The sequence below is a fragment of the Aphis gossypii genome, chromosome 1, assembly GCF_020184175.1.
Source record: "Aphis gossypii isolate Hap1 chromosome 1, ASM2018417v2, whole genome shotgun sequence".
Taxonomy (NCBI): Eukaryota; Metazoa; Arthropoda; class Insecta; order Hemiptera; family Aphididae; genus Aphis; species Aphis gossypii.
The window spans coordinates 88,271,401-88,291,552 of NC_065530.1; the positions used below are offsets into that span (position 1 = coordinate 88,271,401).

The 20,152-nt window shown below is 25.8% G+C and overlaps 2 protein-coding genes across 17 annotated transcripts in view; one reads left to right on the top strand and one right to left on the bottom strand.

The window, feature by feature from the left end:
* Positions 1-20,152, top strand: part of LOC114128466 (uncharacterized) — a 274,228-nt gene that overhangs the window by 138,608 nt on the left and 115,468 nt on the right. For all 16 annotated transcript variants that reach the window (XM_027992968.2, XM_027992967.2, XM_027992966.2 and 13 more), the window contains 7 exons: positions 4,105-4,213; positions 4,573-4,795; positions 5,485-5,652; positions 5,802-5,882; positions 6,000-6,197; positions 6,271-6,437; positions 16,634-16,745. In XM_027992968.2, coding sequence (XP_027848769.1) covers positions 4,105-4,213; positions 4,573-4,795; positions 5,485-5,652; positions 5,802-5,882; positions 6,000-6,197; positions 6,271-6,437; positions 16,634-16,745 — 1,058 coding nt within the window. The remainder of the gene's footprint in view (positions 1-4,104; positions 4,214-4,572; positions 4,796-5,484; positions 5,653-5,801; positions 5,883-5,999; positions 6,198-6,270; positions 6,438-16,633; positions 16,746-20,152) is intronic.
* LOC114128468 (cytochrome b5 domain-containing protein 1) lies at positions 1,578-3,940 on the bottom strand. The gene is made up of 3 exons (XM_027992983.2): positions 3,587-3,940; positions 2,205-2,423; positions 1,578-1,894 (listed from the first exon to the last, which is right to left on the bottom strand). The coding sequence occupies exons 1-3, from the start codon at positions 3,797-3,799 to the stop codon at positions 1,673-1,675; spliced, it is 654 nt and encodes a 217-aa protein (XP_027848784.1). The 5' UTR covers positions 3,800-3,940; the 3' UTR covers positions 1,578-1,672.

Genomic DNA, 20,152 nt, shown 5'->3' on the forward strand with positions numbered 1-20,152 from the left:
GATTTTTCTTTAAGTAGCTATAGAGATAACTCGAAGCATTATTATAGGAAAAATTTTAAGTGCGTTTTAATTTAAAATTTTTACGAAATCGCGTAACGATAACGATTAATCCTCAAACGATTTTAAATATTTGTTATTATTCAAAAAATATAAGTCGTAGATACTTGAAAATTTTACCAGTTATTTAGATTAGCATTTTCTCAACATGATTTAATTTTCAAAATATTTTGAGTTTTTTTGAGCTATTTATAGACAACTGAAATTTTCATTTTTCTGAAAAAAATTTTTTGAAGTGTCGATAAATTTTTATTGGCCTAATCAAAATACTTGGAAATTTTATATAAAGTTCCTCATATGTTATTTTTATAGTGATTAAAAAATTATAAGAATACATAGGCACAATTTTTTTTTATTTGCATTTGAAGTTCAAATTTTGACAAAAATTCGTCAAAATCATGAATATTTGCAAATTATTTTGTAGTTCAAAATTTATAAAATTGTTTGTATTTATATCTAACATTAAATATTCTAGACTGACAAATCATCTCCGCTCAGAATCGTTTTTCGTATACAATGATACCTATTATTGCGTTCAAATTTAATCTACCCTAGTCCGAGGTCCACCCCACCCCCTAATGTACAGCAGAGCGGTACCCACTTGCTGACTTTTTATTGTATGATTTCAGTTATATTTTTTTGTTTTTATACAAATTCTTATTAATATTCTTTATAAACAATCTCCACTTTATTAAATATGCTTTTCGGGCAGTTTTTAAATACGAGTACGTGACATAAACCACATTTTCGAATAATTTTGATATTTAAAAGCCTTTCCAGCCATTGTTGTTGAAAACTTATTGTTGTTGTTTATAGGATGTTTTTTAAACTCTATATATTGCTTAACAATTTTAGCAACATCAGTATTATTTGAACGAGATTTAGGATCCACAAGCACGTTATATTATTATGCTTAGCCAAGCAAGCCTCTCGTATGCACAATGCACATATATGTGCATATATACTTGTTACTCGCGTGTCTCCGTCGCGTGCATGTAAAATTTAAATTGTGATTTAATAGCCAGCTCGTGCGTAATAGTCACTGCTAATACTTGTAGTATAATCTCAGCCACTCATAACTGAAGTACTCATAACAATAAAAGTGAACAATTTCATCGTAGAATTGTTTTACAATAAGACAAAAACAAAAATTTCAAACGGAAATATATTTTATATACTTTTGAAACTTATCTAACTTTGTTGATCCAGTTTGATTATTAAGTGTCCATTTATACAATACACCAATACATTTATTTATATATGTATATTTTGTACCTAGAAACAAAGATTTAGTATAAGACAATAAATGTTGTCCTTAACAATCATTTTAGGTAATATAATTACCAACCCATGGAAATTGTTAAAGGACAGTCGAAATTACTTTTAATATTGTCAGCAGTTTGTTGTAATATTGAAGAACTATTGTATTCGAGCCATAAATAATTATTATAATAGTATAGTAAACTAATCACTTTGTTTTATGAAATTTCAAATTTGCTTAAATAATAATAACTAGGTACTTAATTTTTATAATGTAATGTTATAGATTTAAGAATGTATAATTTAGTAGACTCCTGATTGCTATTATATGCCAGTTACACCACTATTGTTTCTCTTATACATCGCGCCACGGGGCTAATCTTTCTTGATAGTATAACATCAATGTTGGTACATAGTCTTCAACAGAGTCTTCATATTTTAGAGTGACGCCATTTTGTGACAAGTTCAAGTTTGTATTTAATATATTGCCTAAATATTTCACTATGTAGGTACATATTTTTGGGTTATATACTGAATAACGTTCCATTATTCTCTGAACGGTATCCTCGAAACATATCTAAAATATATAATGGTACAGCTGTGAACTGATATTATAGACGATACACTAATTATTAAGAAATCGCGACCCACGGAATACTAATAAATTTGCAATACAATTGTGTAAAAGTGAAAAATAAATTTGTTATTTTGATATTAAATATTATGTGATATTATGTAATAAATACACGACTGTTGTACCTACCATCGTTGTTATAACTTATAATATCAATAGCGAAGTATATAATATATATATATATATTAAACAATAAAATTGGCGTTATCAGATCGTATAAATAAACTCACTGACTCGTTTACGTAAATCTTACCTTTATCGTCGCGCTCCGTTTTATGAGAGGATTAATAATTTGAACGTTGATAGGTCTGACTGTTTCTACACCAATGTTATACTTTTCATCCGCCCACCACGGTTTCGTGCTTATGTCCGGTTCCCAGTTCACGTCCGGTTCGAATTTCGGTCCGTGGGGTATTCTAAACGGCAGTAAAGATACGCGAGCGCCAGTTTCGAGAAGAAGATGCGTTTTCAGCTACGGTATGAATAAGCACAGAAAGAAAATATCAAGTCGTTAGTTTACGTATATAAGTTACTGCGTGGTTTTACAGTTATTAATATTATATTAATCTTTTATTTTATTATTTATCACATCAAAATAAATACCATTCGTAAAATTAAATAAAAATATCAATCATATTATAATAATGTATATGAATATAAATTAATGAAAATAAATATTTTACTGTTGATTTTAACTTTAAGTGAACTTAATCACTAGTTAACATCTAAAACAGAATATTGATAGATGCATGCATTTGAATAATAAATATTATATTGTGTATATTTATTAAAATACGTTTTGTAAAAAACAATACAATGAAATATTTATCTTTCTATCACTGATTTTGATTCTAAATCTAATTAAAATCTATAAATCTATATCATTGTTAAGTAATACTTAAAATTAGGATGGCCAAATTGCACTTTTTACCTAAAATAAATGATCGAATTGTACTTAGGTTAAAAAAAAAAACCTCTAATGGTCCTAATGGTCTAATTGTACTCAGGTAAACAATAGGTTATTGTCGAACTGCACTTGTACAAAATGTGATTCAATAAAAGTATTTGAAAAATAAACTTTAAAACTGTTAAAATTTTCTTAGCGAACATTACAAAGTATTTAATATAATTTTATTGATTTGTTAATACCATTTAAATAACGCGGATAATTTTTAATAATAATGCATTACCATGATGAACTACTTAATTCAACTTGAAAAATGATTTCAAATTCATCATTGAGAAAATCAGCTGATCAAAGTTTTATTAAACTATACTAAAAATTATTAAGGAAGAAATTGTTAATGCTCCTGTAGAGTGTACAAAATTAATAAGTAATAAATAAAACATAAATGAAATATGAATATATATATATATATATATATATATATATATAATGAACATCGAAAAACTATAGGATTTTAACAATATATTTTAACAATACCCATGAGTATTAAAGGAAAATTACTAGAAGACCAAAATTTTCTTCTAAAGATGGAGTTGAACATTAATATTAGAACTTGAGTTTGAGTATGAGCGACAGTACATATAAAAATCTATACATTTTGAAGATTATTTGTTTTAAAATGTTATTGTTGACGATAAATATAATTTTTAACATATTACTATACTCACGTTAATTACTCCGAGTCCATCCATTTCGAACCAGTAGGATACGTCTTGCCCGGCTTCTTGGAGTATTGGATTCACGAGGTCTACATCGTGTCCGAACTCTTCGATCAGTTCGGATACATTTTTTACCACCCCGTGTATTGTCACCCAACAGTCATCACGCGTATTGTGGCTTGACACTTCTTCTGGCAGGAAATATATATTGCGCCACGTCATATAATAATAGTAATATAAATATGTACGTATATAAATATTATTACCACTAACTCTTAATGTAGAGTTTTTATTAAATGATTAGTTATGGTATTTTATAGGCTACGACGTGCTTATTGATATGATATTGTTTAATTGTTATAGTTTTTCGTCCTGGTAATAGTAAACGGTTATTTACCTACAGCTGCTGGGCGAATCATCAAATCGTTATCGTGTTAATAATAATTATTATGATATAATTTAAGTTTAATATTAACCATATATTTTAATAGTTACATTTCTTAGTTATTTTTATTTTTTTGTTATAGTGTCCGATTTCACGCAAGAGTTGTCCCAAATGTACGAACAACACGCAGCTGAGCTGCAACTGCTAGTCACGAATTTCCGAAAGAAAAACACCGATCTCAGGAAGGACAGGTATATATTCTGTATATACATACATACACCAATTATAAAGACTGTTGAACAAAAAGCATATAGAATTTAAAAGAGAATCGGACAGGGGGAAGTTTTTTTTTGTCAAGAGGCGGAGGTGTTATAGTCGGGTTACCAACAGAAAAAACCTATAGTTGAAACGTAGAAAACGAGTTTACGGTTTCTTGTTTCACTCCTGAAAAACGCGTAATTCAATATTTTTACACTCCCAAAAAAATAACTGCAGGTCTCCAGAGAAATACGAAACGCACTATTTTTATTTTATATTCGGAAAAAAAAAATAATAAACTCTAATAATTTAAGGAAAATTAGTTTTAATACCATCGTTCTTATTTTTTCAGACCATCATTCCCCAGCCAATTATTTTACACATGGGAGACGTTCTTGCAAGAAGTAGAAACGGACTCAAAGTCAATCAGTGACGTAGCTAGTGTACTTGGTCGGCAAATTTCTAGACCACTTTTAGATAGGTCATTCCATCGAAAAGTTCAGTCACGTAAGGTATTCAGTCAAAGAGACTCATTGGAATTGATTTTACAAAAATCAGAAGATAAACTATTAAAAGTAAATATTTATATTATAATAATATAAAATAAAATTTAAAATAAATAATATTATAATCATGTTTCATAGGGAATATTAAATTAATTTTAAATTTACTTAATTTAAAGCACCTTAGAGTGTCTTTTCATTACGTTATTTTACCGTTAGTTATTTGCATTTGATTTTCGCACAAATTACAATTATTGATTTTAAGTTGTGTAATACTTACTAATGATGTTTTAACTTCGATATAGTATGTTGAAAACTGATATAAATATTTAAAAGAATTATGTACCTATCATGTACAATTTATTAAGCATAGGCACTAATATGTATCGATATTTTTTTTTTTCTAAAAGTATCGCAATTTATTATATTCTTATATTATGTTAAATATGCAAGTGGGTTCTGAAGTTTATAAATAGAGAAATGATTATCTTTAGACTTCTTTTATTTATAAAGTTTGGTCCCAAAATTCCAAAGTCGGGGTACAGTTATTTCAGATGCACCTCTGATTTACACCTTAAAAAAAATCATTAAAAATTAAAGTTTACTGTGTACAAACTACAATTACCAAAATTGAGTACAAACCAGAATAATCATAACATGAAAATATATGGTCATAATTTAGATAAACCTAATTGGGAGGGAGGTTCTATACTATTATGATACATACAATACTATATCGTATTATAATTGTTGATCTGCAGTGTAGAGAAGATTACAAACGTTCTTTTCTTGCCCAGCTGTCTTCTCCAAACAGCTCAGCGTCTTTATCTTCTTATCTTGACGCCCACAACGCCTATGTTACTCAGCTTCATGCCACCAATGGCATGGTTGACCAGTATAACCAATACGTTTTACCGCAACTTTTACAGGTAATGGTCCTTTTGTACCATGCTATATACATTATACATACAATATATTTATAATTTATCGTTATATATCGTTATATAGCATACTATATACAACTATAATAATTTAATATTGCCTCAAAATTTCTCATTCTGTTTTTACCTATGTATAGGAATTAGAAGACGTTTACTCGGACTTGTGTATGTCTCTGTCAGACGCAGTTCTCCAAGGATCTGATGTCATATGCAATAAGGTACTAATAATATAAGAAATAGGTTTCTACCTTTTCATTGTAATAGTTAAACATATCTTTAATCGACCTGACTGTCTAGTGAAGATTTATTTATCTATATTAATATGTTGTGTACAGTCCAATGATCAGTCGAAGAGATACAATGCTCTAGGATCCCAATGTCGACAGCTGACACCTGGTTTGGATTTGATCGCGTTCGCCCGGTCTTTAACGCCTCTACCCACTACACCGCATCCATCACAGCGGACTCGAAGCTATTGTCCACCACAAGCTCCGGCAGACACCGAGGGATTGATTTTGGAACCTGGCGTAACAGTAAGTCAACCGTCGATTGTATTAATGTCACGTCGATGATGTGTCAGAACTTTACTCTTTTTTTTTCTTTCAGGAAGCTATAGCACAATTGGCACTAAAAAACGAATTAATTGTCGACAGGCTGGCCAGCTTGGACGTAAGAGCTGGATACGACACTATAAGAGCGGAATTGATGGACCTCGAGTCTCAGATGAAACAGATACAAGATTCGGTGGAAACGTTTAAGCGCTTACAACAAAGGTTTACTAAGTGGCATAAAAATATATTTTATAATAAACTGTATGCGAAATTAAAAACTATTGAATCGGTAATAGTCATGAGTATTGAACTACTGTGTAAAAACACATTATATGTTTAAAAAATTGGATCTGTGCATGAATATGTTCAATAATATCATATTTATATGTACTTGCACATATATTATAATATCAATTCGTATAATATGCTCCTTGCCGATTATTCAGACTCATAAATGTATTTACGAAATAACATAAAAATATAATTTTTCATATTTACACATATATTATAAGTACTTTTAAATAACTAATTTAATGTGAAAAAATACTTAAATCTTACGTAACTTTGATAGACAGAACTTGAAGTGACATAATATTATTTTAACTAACTAAATAAAGTTATGCAATACAAAACTCCAGATGTCACGTAATAAATACATCAACGGCGAAAATGTTGTCATCAGTGTTTTAGACATAAACTCCATCCCGAACTTAAACCAAACTTAATTTAACTGGTAGGCTGCTGGTTTTGAAAGTTAAAACTAGAGGTTTTATGTAATTCGTATACTTATCGATTTCTATGCACAACACTTAGACATTTTAAAGTGGTAATATTTCAAGAACGGACTGCTTTTAATCCTGTTACAGTTTTTATGATCTCCTGTATCTGATCCTATAAACTCATAGCCTAAACAAACATAAGTAATATTTTCAACTGTATGAATATTTATAGAGTCGATTTTCATATTATACATTAATGTAATTGCAGCTGTTATAACGACAAAATAATTTGCACACTTTTAGTTTCAATTTTTATTTCTTACCAGCTGAATTTTCAAATAGATAAAATCAAAAAAATCAAAAAAACACTTATTTTATCATTTTTCATATGAAAAACTTAATACGTGTTATTGAAATTTAAAATATTTTATTTTTAGAATATATATATTGTTATACTTATACCATTCGATTTCCTACCTATAACTAGATTAAAATGTTTTTATCTAATTATATAATATACTCATATGTTATAAAATATATTGAGCGTACGATCATAGAAGTTATTGAGAAAATACGATTGTTAAACAAAATACCTAGTATTTTTAAGCGTAATAATTTTTTATTAAATTTAATTTTAAAAAATTTAATTAAAAATGCATTGCACTTATAAAATTTGCTGAGTTTCAGTTATGCATTAAAATTTTTTCATCCGCTTTTTGTTTTCTAAAGCATTTAAAGTTTAAATAACACATGGCGTGGAAGATAAATAGAAATAGCTATATTCAAACATATATTGCTTGCAATTTCCTAATCTTTGAATCCTAAAATCACATACATTTTATAATATCTATTGTTGTATACTAATTTAGTTGATGTTAGAGTTAAAATTCGGGGTTATGAATAAAAATATCTTAAATTCATTGAAAGTAAATTGATCAAAATAAAATTAAAATAAAGTACCTATATAAGGAGTTTAATAAAATGTATATACGTTGAATTTATTATAATTTACAATGTTTAATATTATACATAATAATTTCAATTCTAGATAATATGGAACTATGTTTTTATTTAATTTTAAATGACTTAAGATCAACTATTCTCTATTTATGTTTAATAAATTCTTTATATTTCGTAAGGTAAAATAAACTATATCAATTTGTAAATCGGCTCTGTCCAACGTCCATGTATACCTTAACGGTGTAAGGCGTTATAGAGGTGAATAGTAAAGTTTTAGTTTTATATTAAAGTGTATATTAGTGTTCATTTTTCTGTTTCATATTTTACAAGCAATTTATTGGAACAATGATAAATCATGTTGATTCGCTCCATCGAATCAGTGAAATATCTAAAACGAAATGTATCTTAAGATTATCAATTTTAAAACTGTCTATATTATTACTTGTAAGATAATTACGATAATTTCGTATACTAGAATATTGATCAAAATCTAAAATAATACAAAAAAGTGTTTCACATTCAATCACATATATGACATATTGTATCAGATTATACAGGTGCATTGTTATAAGCGAAACTTTCAACGTAAACACAGTTGTTGATTGCTATCACACTGACATTCTCTAATTTAGTTATGACGCATATTGGAAAAGCATAATATATATATATATATAGTTTTGAAGTTTCGTAGTGACAAGTTTCATGTGTAATGTTTAATTATATAAATAGATAAATCACATAATTAAGTACAAAATCTTACAAAATCTTTTTTAGTTTCGCCACTATTAAGTTTAAAAAATTTTAATGTTAAAAATGGTTTTTTTCAAAGCAGGTAGTACGTAAGTTATCATCAAATCGAATAGCAATAATATTGAACATTTAAGCCATGATCTAATTTATTATTCATACAATATAAACGAATACAAATTCTATCCACTGAAATACTATCGAAGTAACATACAATTCTTAAAATTATAATTAATATATACGTCAATTTCATAATAGCGTTAGTTTTTGTTAAATTTCAGAAATATAATAATATTCACTCTGCAATTTTTATCAGAGGTTGTTATGGTAAAACAGTACAACAAATAAAACTATGTAGTAATGTCTGACGTTCGCTTTAATATCGAATGATATCTACTGATAATATAGCTGTGAAAATTATTGTCACGGTTTTATTGCTGATTATATAATTATTGTACTACATATTATTTATTATTATCATTTTATTGTTGTATTTGTACTAATATTATATTCGATAACCGAACCGGAATTCTATCAATAAATAATAATATTATTATCATTATTAGTTCGCATTTGGTCGATGTTAGATTATGCAGTGAGAAATGACACATTATCAGACGACAACGATCTTCCGGATATACCACACACGGGATGCGTTTTATCGTACGGAAACTGCAGCAAACAGATATAAAAAAGCATCGTTTCCTACAACCAGCTCACAATCATCACCGACCCGAATATTAAAAATTTATCTTCGTCATCTCTTGCGTGATTTAACAGAAAAAAAATCGACTTTACGTTTTAATTTTAATTTTTTTTCTATTTAGTCATTATATTGTATTATATAGTGTTATGATTATTTATGTTCCATAGAAAAGTCGTTATCTTTTGTAACATTTTTTTTTTTTGACAACGCAGTGCGAATGAAAATTATGCTGAAAACCCTATTGTTTCATTTTTTTCCTTTCTCGTTATTCTCTCTCTCTCTCTCTCTCTCGGAGGCGGATATGCTTATTCATTTATTATCCATACAAAATATGATGTTATTATTATTACAAATAATATAATATATTATAAAAAAAAATACGTGTCAGACTATAGATAAATACTACCTACAAACAACAAGAGTGATTCAATCCCTTTTTATTATCCGGTTTAATCGTTTGCAATTTTTATAATTGAACGCTACTCGTTTCGCGGATGATGATTAATCGAAATCAAATACGTTCAACCTCATCGCGGTATACATCATATTATTCCGGTCAATCAGTCCCGTAGTCCGGTGCAGCGTTTATTAATCGACCCTTGTACACGCGCTATGGTGTATATAGTCATTGGTATTATAGCTGTTATAGCTGTAGTATGGCGTATAGATAGTTGTGGCAAAAATCCGTAAATCAAACAAGCTAAATTCGTACAAACCATAAATCATTTATTTTATCGTTTTGATTCGTTGTTTCTATCAAATCGGCCGTTTTTCCGTTTGATTTGGTAGTATGGGCATTGGTGGGTGTAAGGTCTAATATAGCAATGCAAAAACGCTGGTGCTAAAACCTAACCTAAGGGTAATAATATAATTGTTATTGAGTATGAGGCTGGATACACTAATAATAATTTCAGTAATATGAATACGTCGACATAGAAAAAATATTATTCAACATTAAAATTGTTTTTTATTTGAATGATTAGTCTCACTGGATTAATATTCTTCCATTTCTTTGTCTATAAAATTTATTGTGAATTCGATGACAAGTAGGTACAGTATTGTTAAACTTGTTGAAAACTATATTTAATGAAATAATAAAATTATAATTAATATTTTTAGTATTTCTGTTTAAAATATAAAAAGCATATAAAAATCACATATCTTAATAACCAGTAAGTAGCAGTTAACAGATACTTGTCATTTATTGGTATTTTGTAATATTTGTTTATAACTAAATCGAATTTATATCTGTCAAAATAACTTTATTATACTTAATATTTATACATAAGCTAGCATATTATTATTGAACTTCGAAAATACGTACATAAAAATTTGGTTAAAATATGTTTTAAATTTTTTCATTATACTTTATTTTATATATATATAAATATATAATATATATATATATATTATGTATAAACAGATTAGGTTAGGTTAGGAGGCGTATTTAATTTGTTTTAACAGTTAAGGTGTTTAAAAAGTATATTAATAAAAAGGAGACATTCAAATTATGTTTTGTCATATAAACGTTTCAAATAAATCAATTGGAATTTAGAAATAATAATAGTTTCTTAACTTTAATGAGGAAAAAATAATTCTTGTTCATTAAAATATGTAACTTACTGCAAATAATATGGATTTAAAACGTATAGAACAATGAATTTTCATAGGTTAAAATTTGTTCTAAATTAAATTTCATTTATTATAAAAATACTACAACGATGCATAAATTAACTAAAAGTAAACAATTTAAGCTTAGTTATATTTAATAATATTAAATCATAATACTTATATTTTGATTTGAAATTATTATACTTAATAATAACAATACTAGGTATGTCATTTTGGGTTCGATTATCGTTATGGTTTGTATTTTAGAAAAGCAATAGTATGTTGATGATATTAAAAATATTGGTTTTGTTATTGTTCTGGATATTAAAGTTTATTATCATGTTGAACAGTCGTGATTTTTTATAGCTAGAAATGACCACTTGAAATTATAATAACTCGTTTTAAATAAAAACGTGTACAATTTTTATTATTATTATTATTAACAATAGCTTCGACAATAGGGGACATTTTTTTTACATAATATTATATTTTATATAACGTAACTAAAATAGGAGTCAAAATAAAATTGAAACTTATGAGTATTAAAAAAATGCATTTATTAATTAAATGTATTTTTTTACTTCAGTGAAGAATGATAAAACGTTTTGTGATTGGCAGTCGGGTCCGATTATTTCGTAAAAATTTTCCAGTATATCATGATATTTTATTTCTTTTACATTGCATCTGAATTCTGTCGTTAGATGTTTACCATCAGGCTCCACATGAAGTACATTTTTTTGGTGAATGATTTTGCATGAGGTGTCCATGTGTAAGATAATTGTAGCCGATTTTCATTTAATTTATTATTATTTCTGTTTTTCTTGCTATTTTAAACTGTTGCCATGGATTTATATTTTGTTTTATTTCTCGTATATTTGTTTTTTGGTTTGACTAATGGATTTGACAGATATAGTGTATATTTATTTATGTGTATTTTTGTCTAAAATTTTAGTATATTTTAATTTAAGGGCTTTGGACATTGTTATATTTTTTGTGTGTTGGTTTGTAAAGTCGTTTTCTTGTTATAGCTATGTCCTAGTATCCAAATAAGCTGGGCATTCTTGTTTTGGATTTGCACTTTTACAATTGTTTTAATTATACTTATATATTATATACGATTAAGTAACAATACATAATAAGTGTATTATCTTAATCTTACCATACACTTCATATTTTTATTCGTACATAATATACAAATGCTATACTAAGGAATTTATATTATTATTACGTTATCTTAAAATTGAGTTGATCTTAACACTATATATGTTTTGCTAGAATAATTTTAATTGTATAGATTTTATTTTTGCTATCTATATGTAGTATAATGAAACAACCATAAATAAAATCTCATGGGGAATAAAAAAAAATTCTCAGTATAGAAGAATTCGTTAAATATAATTAACACATGATTAACAATGAAGGTTCTCAAAAATAATTCAATAAACAGAAAATTTCGTTATATGGAAGTAGGTTATATAGAAATATCACTGTATATTATTTTGTCAGTTTAAGGAAATATGCGCAAACTATATAAGTATATTTTAATCTAATATTAAGGCACAACTAGGTATTTAGATTTTCTGACTGTATAAAGAGTACAATACTCAAATCATGAGTATTTAATTAACAATCAGCTCGATCAACATTTTTTATAACCTTTTCTATATTTTCATATTATTTTGTGATATGTATTTGTTTTTTGTTTTTTTGATTGCTTAACGTTAATAAGTTATACTATCAAAAGTTTGATATGTACTTCATTGTATATAATTTGACTATGGTATAAAAAAAAAGCTGTTTTCTCAATAGATCTTGTTGATAATAACCTATATAATTTCACAGAATTTTGAACTTTTACCATCAATATTTTTAAGATTTATGCTTTATCAATTTAGAAATGTTTATAAAAGGTATAATTTGAACTTCAACATACAAAATGTACTACATTTTTGTATTTAATTTTGACATTTGAAATATAATTTTAAATACGTATTAATTGCATTTTCCAATACGTCTATTTATATGATTTAAAGAAATTCATACTATAGAAATGTTTCTTAAACAGTAATATAATAAATATTATAAAACAAATTATTAAATATTCAATGTAATTTCATTAAAAATAATTAAATTGTTCTTCCTAATTTTGTTGTACTTAAACTCGAAATGCATTTTTCGATTCTATTTAAGTGCTATTCAATATGATTACAAATCCAAAAAATAGAAGTTTGTAATAAACAGTTAAATAGTTGTAAGAACTTTATTACGATAATTATTATCCAGGAAAGGTTTTCTATTTTCATGAATAAGTTTCTGTTGCTGGGAGCGCGCAACTTTTCCAAGAGGTTTTTATCAATAAAAAAATACATTTGGTTTGTGAGTCTAGAATAATTAATAATTATAAATATATTTTATAGGATATAATAAAATATGCTACAAAACGTATATAATATTATGTTTATGTTAATCTAAAACTAGACAACGTTATGTTAAATAATACCTATATGTAAAACTATAAATACATAACCAATCAATTTTCATTGCAAACAAATACACGAGTGAAACACAAATAATATAGACATGTACGCGTACTGAATCAAATTAATTTCTATTTTTTTTAACATTTTCTTTAATTGATTTGATAATAATAAAAAGAATATTATATTCAAATTTATTATTTTATTTATGGACTATTTATAATGAAACACTATATTATTATTAGATTCAAATAATATAACTATAATATATAATAATATGCTGAAGTGAACCATTGCAATTATATCTCCAAGTGACAAAAAATATCAAAAATTGTAAATTTAAAATAATTAAATATTTCCAATAATCAATAATTAAAAAATATATTATATTAGTTATTATTATTAAATTATTTAATTCTTATATCGGTTTTTACGTAAAATATTTTCCTATTTTAATGATTGGTAGTAAATTTTTATATATTTTATTTAATAATAACTCATGCAAACTTCATAATGTATTCTAGTAAAGAAAACCAATTTGACCGTTTGACCTTTGGCACCTCTTACAGAAAATTGAAATTGCGCCACCGTAACGTTTATTCTATAATATCGAAAAGGTATATTATTATTCATTGATTATATTTCATGGAATTTTAACTTACCAAGTACTGATACACGAATCATACGGCTAAAAAACATCATGCAGTAAAAAAAAAAATACAATTAAAATAATTTTTAAATACCAATAAATTAGTAACTGTTGAAAATGTGTCAATAGTTTAAACAAATAATAATTATTGCTAATGGCAGGGCTAAAATTTTAATCTGATAACAATAATACAATTAAATATACAGTGAATTTTAGAAAATTATACCTATAAAAAAAAAAAAATAACAAGAAATATAATAATAATTGCTATATACTTAAAATTATATATCTATTATAGCTATATTATCTTGTGTACTAATGAGTTATTGAGTTATATTTTATTATTATTATTATTATTTATATACGTTACACATATTTTGTCTATAATAGTTATCATAAAAAATAAATAAAAAAAAAACATTCTTATGTTAATTATAATATTATTTAGCCAACAGTGTTTTAACTATAAATACTTTAAATTCATATTTTATTAAATAATAATAAAAATTGTACTATACAATTTAACTATAATAACTATACATGGCATTACACATTGGGGTTATTTTTTATGACTATGTGTTACGAGTAATTTTTAGATATCTTTATAATATTCTGGACAACGTAATAATTATTCGACTATAAATAGATATTCTATAAATAATCAATGTACATCATATTTAAATTCAAATTTATATAGTGCACGAACAACGTTTTATCGAGTTCAAAGTTATTAAGGTTAATAATAGTAATAATAATAGTAGTATAAACCTATAGGTTATATTGTTTTGATACGAATTAAATTAAAGTTTGCAATATGTATAATATATTATAACAATAACCAAAAATTAATGTAGTGTAAAATTATGCGACGTCTGCCCTCCAGACCCTCCAAACCCCCTATGACCCCATCCACTAAACTCGATCTCATCCCATACAAACGTAAAACACTGTAAATGAGTCTAATTCTATTAGAACACTAGGTACGTAATATATATATATTGTACATAGGGTGATTTCATAACAGTAAATACAAGTTATATCAATAATATTTAAATTTTCAAAAATATTTTTTTACCATTACTTAAATTTATTAAAATTGAATTTGAAAAAAACACATTTTTTGTTGCCTATAATTTGTTTTAAATTTTTACTTTTTTGAATTTTCTAAAAATGTATTTCACATTCCAAAAAATTATTTTCTATGCATTTAAATTCATAAATATTGAATATATAATAAGGAGTTAATCTTTGCTATCGTTGTTATCATATATAATTGGTGTATAATAAAGTGTATAGGATAATTGATAACATTTAAAGACACGACTATTATTGTTATATATATTTTTATTTTTGGTAACCAGGGTAACCGCCCTGTAACGCATTTCCGTTATAGCAGTATTCTTACTCTTCGAAATACATAGTAAAAATACATAGTAGATCCAATGTTTTTTATTCAATGGTAACCAGAGTAACCGCTCTGTAACGCATTTCCGTAACACTTTTAGATTTTGTGTGCCAAAGCAATAACATAAAATGTCAAAAAAAATATTTCCAAAAACGTTATAACGCTATTTAAAATTTATTTTTTTAATTGTATAATATACAGTGATTTTTTTTATCACTGGTACTTTAATAATTTTCTTAGTCAACTTAAGTTTTGTTGAAAATATAATAGTATATATATTATAGTTTGAAGTCATAAAAATGCAATATTTTTGGAGAAAAAATATTACATTTACTTTTTTCGTTTTTATCATTTTTATTTTTATTTTTACATGACGAAAAAACATGATTTAACTAAAGCTGCAATATATTTTTTTGAAGATTTAGTTGTTAGAAAATTGTATATTATACTAAAACCCAGTTAATTAGTTATAATAAGATCTTGATTACACAGAAAACAATAAAGTATGTGAGATCGTTTTTAAAAGAACATCAATTTACTAAACATGACTGCACATTCTATAGTTATAAAACTACAGTAGTATTAATACATATTTTTTATATATATATACAGTAACCTTTCCCCAGTGGTTGGGATACAATATTTTCTCTTGTAGATAGTAAAATCTCTTTTATGATAGGGCTCATCGACACGACGGGATTAATCGTCTGTTTAATATTATGTTTCTTTCGATTTCTGTTAACCACTGGTTGGTATGATATAATATAAGTTTGTAAATTCTTGTAAATAGTGTTTATCTATACCTAATATGAATAAATAATGGATATAATAAGAAAGATAATGATTATTTTTATCACATATTAAAATGAATCGAAGGTGGTAATTGAAAATATGTCAATTTGGCCATATTTAATTTTTCAAGTTTTGTTACAGCAAAAACATATATTGTACGTAGTTTGAATCAAAATTATTTTTAAAATTTTAAATTACCCACGAAAAACGAATAAGTTATTATATTAATTATTTACAGTCATGTACATAAATTAGATTTTTAGAATCGTATGCGTAATCATACTCGCATACATTACATTTTTATTTATAGTAAATATATTATTATTTGACTTTTTATTTGTTTCCTTGACAGGAGCCTAGAACAGTCGATGTTTAGTAAAGCAAATGAACTACAAGAAGACATCAGCAAAAAGAAATACGAATTTCGTACCACGCAAATGCATCTAGCAGCCTTCAAGTCACAGGTAAGAATTCAAAAAGATTCTTTATTCCGTTAATTTTTTTTTCTTTTACCAATATTATCGACATTTTTATTATATAACTCTTTCGCTGTGATGATTTATTGGTGTATAGTTATAAATTTAGATATCTAAGTTATTTAAAATTTGTTTTAAATTACTCTTCACTGTTTAAGTCGAATTGCATATTATAATAAGCAAAGCCAATAATTTGTGTAAACGTATCAAATGTCAAACTTTTCATTTTGAGTAGGTACAGTTATTTAATACAATAGTTTGCATAATGATATAATACATTGTGATGAGTACAAGGTCGGAAGATACCCTGAATATGTTTTACCTTATTTTTCTGTTTTATAAAGTACGCACTGCACGCACGTACTTCTTAGAATTTTTACCATACTTTTTAAAAACCAGCAATATCATATTTTAAAATTTTTTTATTACTTTTTTTAATTTAATCTAAGGATTGTTTTGCGGCGATGCTATGTGATAAGTCACCCTTTTTAATAACAGTTGTAATTGAGATGATATTTTTGCAAATACTAATGTATATCAAAATTTGAACAAATAGTTTTAGAATTATTGAGAATAATAGTTTTTAAATATATTTGGACTAAACTATTGAAACATTTAAGGTTTTTATATTAATGTACAACAATTTTATAATTTCTGAAAAATATACTAGGTTAATAAGAACTAGACTAAGTAATATATCTGTTTTAAATTATACAAACCATTATTAAGGATTATAATCCAGGATATACATACAGTTTAATAACTCAGAAAATAATCATTCATATTTCTATTTAAATGCTTTGATGATCCATAAATTAAACTGATTAATTGTTTAAATTAAAACATCGTGATTCTTATTCATAGACACCCATTGGGAGGGGCAAGATAGGGCACTTGCCCTTCTCTGGACAAAAAATATTAAAAACTTATAGCTCAATAATATTACCATAATATTACTATCTTTGTATTTGAGAATTTTTTTATTTTGACCTCCCCTAAAATTTTACTGAAGGGCGCCCATGTTCATATTTAAAAAATAAAGTTTTATCTTCACAGAATACTACTAAATTTCCTAAATGGTGTAAAACATCTTTAGTATTAGTAAATAAGTTCTTCAAGTACATTTTCTAATTTTCGGAATTTGAATAATTGCATTTTAAAAGGATAAAAGGGGATGATCATATGTTTATTTAACCTAATCACCTTGTTTAATAAACTTAAATTATTTCATATGATTTTTTAGTCTATTTTACAGCAACAAAAAATCAAACATTCTATTATGTCTATTTAGTGATGCTTATTAACTATTATAAACCAACGACCGCTGGTAGTTATTTCAACTGCCCAGCGTAGTCTCTCAGGAAGAAGGGGTAGACGTGGCTGCTTAAGATTCCCTTTTCAGCATTTTTTTTTCATTGTCAATCAATAATTATACTGTTTGACCAAGCATAGAATTTCTACTGTGGGAATATTAATTCAATTTTACTTTCATTATATTTTTTTATAAAACATAGTAGTTAGTGTGGATAAATTAATATCTCAGAAAATCTCTTTCACTTCTTACTTTTGACTTTTGACCTTTATAATACGCCAAGAATATTCATTTTGCCACTAAAAATCTCCTTTGAAGTTTTATATAGCAGAATTATTTCAACAAGTTATCGTGTACTTGGACACAAAAAACACACAGACACATTTTCATTGTAGAATCAAAACTTTTATTACTCAGTTCAGAATCTAAAACATTAATAGACAATACAATTTTATGAACAATAAAGTGTGAGTAGACTATAGTCATTGTATGATAATTACTTAATAGTTTTGTACGTTACAGGATTTTATATTATTAGATGAATTAAATTGGAGAAAATTTAATGTCTGAAAAGATTTTATCAATTTACCATTAGTGGTGATTGTTTCCCGTACCCAAATATACGCGCATGATTTGTAGTGAGGCATTTGATTTTCTCGGATTCGGAATTTGATCACATAATCTGATACAAACACAGTATCCATGGTAAAACTTTTTCTTGTACCATATTTCGTATATTTTTTTATTTTTTAGGTAATAAAATATCAATAATACGCTACCAACAAGTTAAATATATTTTAAGGTACACGATATGGTTTAAAAACCTAATAATATGGTTATTTCGCATTCAAAGTAAAATAAACCATATTTATACCATTTAACTTATAAATTATTTTTAAATGCATGATATATTTTTAATATGGTAAAATGATAAATAATAATTTTAATGAACTTAACGATTAATTATAACTTGTTTAACATATGACTTGAGTAGGATTAGATTATTATTTATAACAATATATTACACAATATACATATAATATAGTATTTATTTATAAATACAATATTGTATATCGCTTACTAACCAAAAGATTTAAATAATCTCAGTTTATGAAAATCATATTCAATAACAGTGGAGAGTGAAGCAATCTTTACTAAAGCAACCTTTCGTCATAACCATAGTTACATCGCGGTCGTTGAAACCTCTATGACCAAAAATATTAATGTGACAACGCGGATGATGATATTATCGGGAATTTTATAATATGGTACTGAAGGGTAGATCGAGTGAGTGCCAATCACGTGACAACCACAGTGACGATGATAATATTGAGACGGGTGTGTTAAATTTTCATCAAAATTTTTAATTCATCAACAATTAATTATATTGACGTAAATGTTATAAATTTGTCAATCTTATACTTCATTAATTTTATACTGCACTTAGCGTCTACTTACATAATTTAAACGTAATAGATATCTCATTTTCAATTTTTTTTCTCAGTCGTGTATTTTAATTAACCCTATCGTCACCGTAATTTTAATATAAATACATAATTGTTATTATTATGTAATTCGCGTACTTGATAAAAATATATTAATATGTTACTGTATTTTACTATCATAATCCTTCCCTCCTCTCAATCAAAATACGAATAGATATATAAATATATTAAATATATAATACCTTTGCTTAATCAATACTATTATTACACGTAATAATTTATATAATATATTAGTTATGTCTTGTAATTATTACATATTATACTAAATTTATTTTAATTTCAAACGATTATTTATTAAATGATAAGTATTTAAAGTTTTGATTTTTGGAGAAAATAAACATTTAGTGGAATAGATCTGCAATACCATTACACCTCTCGTCTAAACTCTTTATAAATATTTATAAATAAATGACTAATTAATTATTTAATTAAAGATGAAATATTATTTATACAAACACATCAGTGGCATAACCAGGATTTCTCCAAAGGGAGGGAGGCAAAAAATTATATGTATAATATTCATATAACAGTATTTTTAATTTTTCAAATATGTGCATTAGTGTTTGTCATTATTGCAC

Coding starts and splice junctions, on each gene's coding strand:
- LOC114128468 (XM_027992983.2), bottom strand. CDS start 3,799: ATGACGTGGCGCAATATATATTTCCTGCCAGAAGAAGTGTCAAGCCAC. Junction 2,424..3,586: donor ATGGACTCGGAGTAATTAAC/GTGAGTATAGTA, acceptor TTCATACCGTAG/CTGAAAACGCATCTTCTTCT. Junction 1,895..2,204: donor AACGGAGCGCGACGATAAAG/GTAAGATTTACG, acceptor TATATATTTTAG/ATATGTTTCGAGGATACCGT.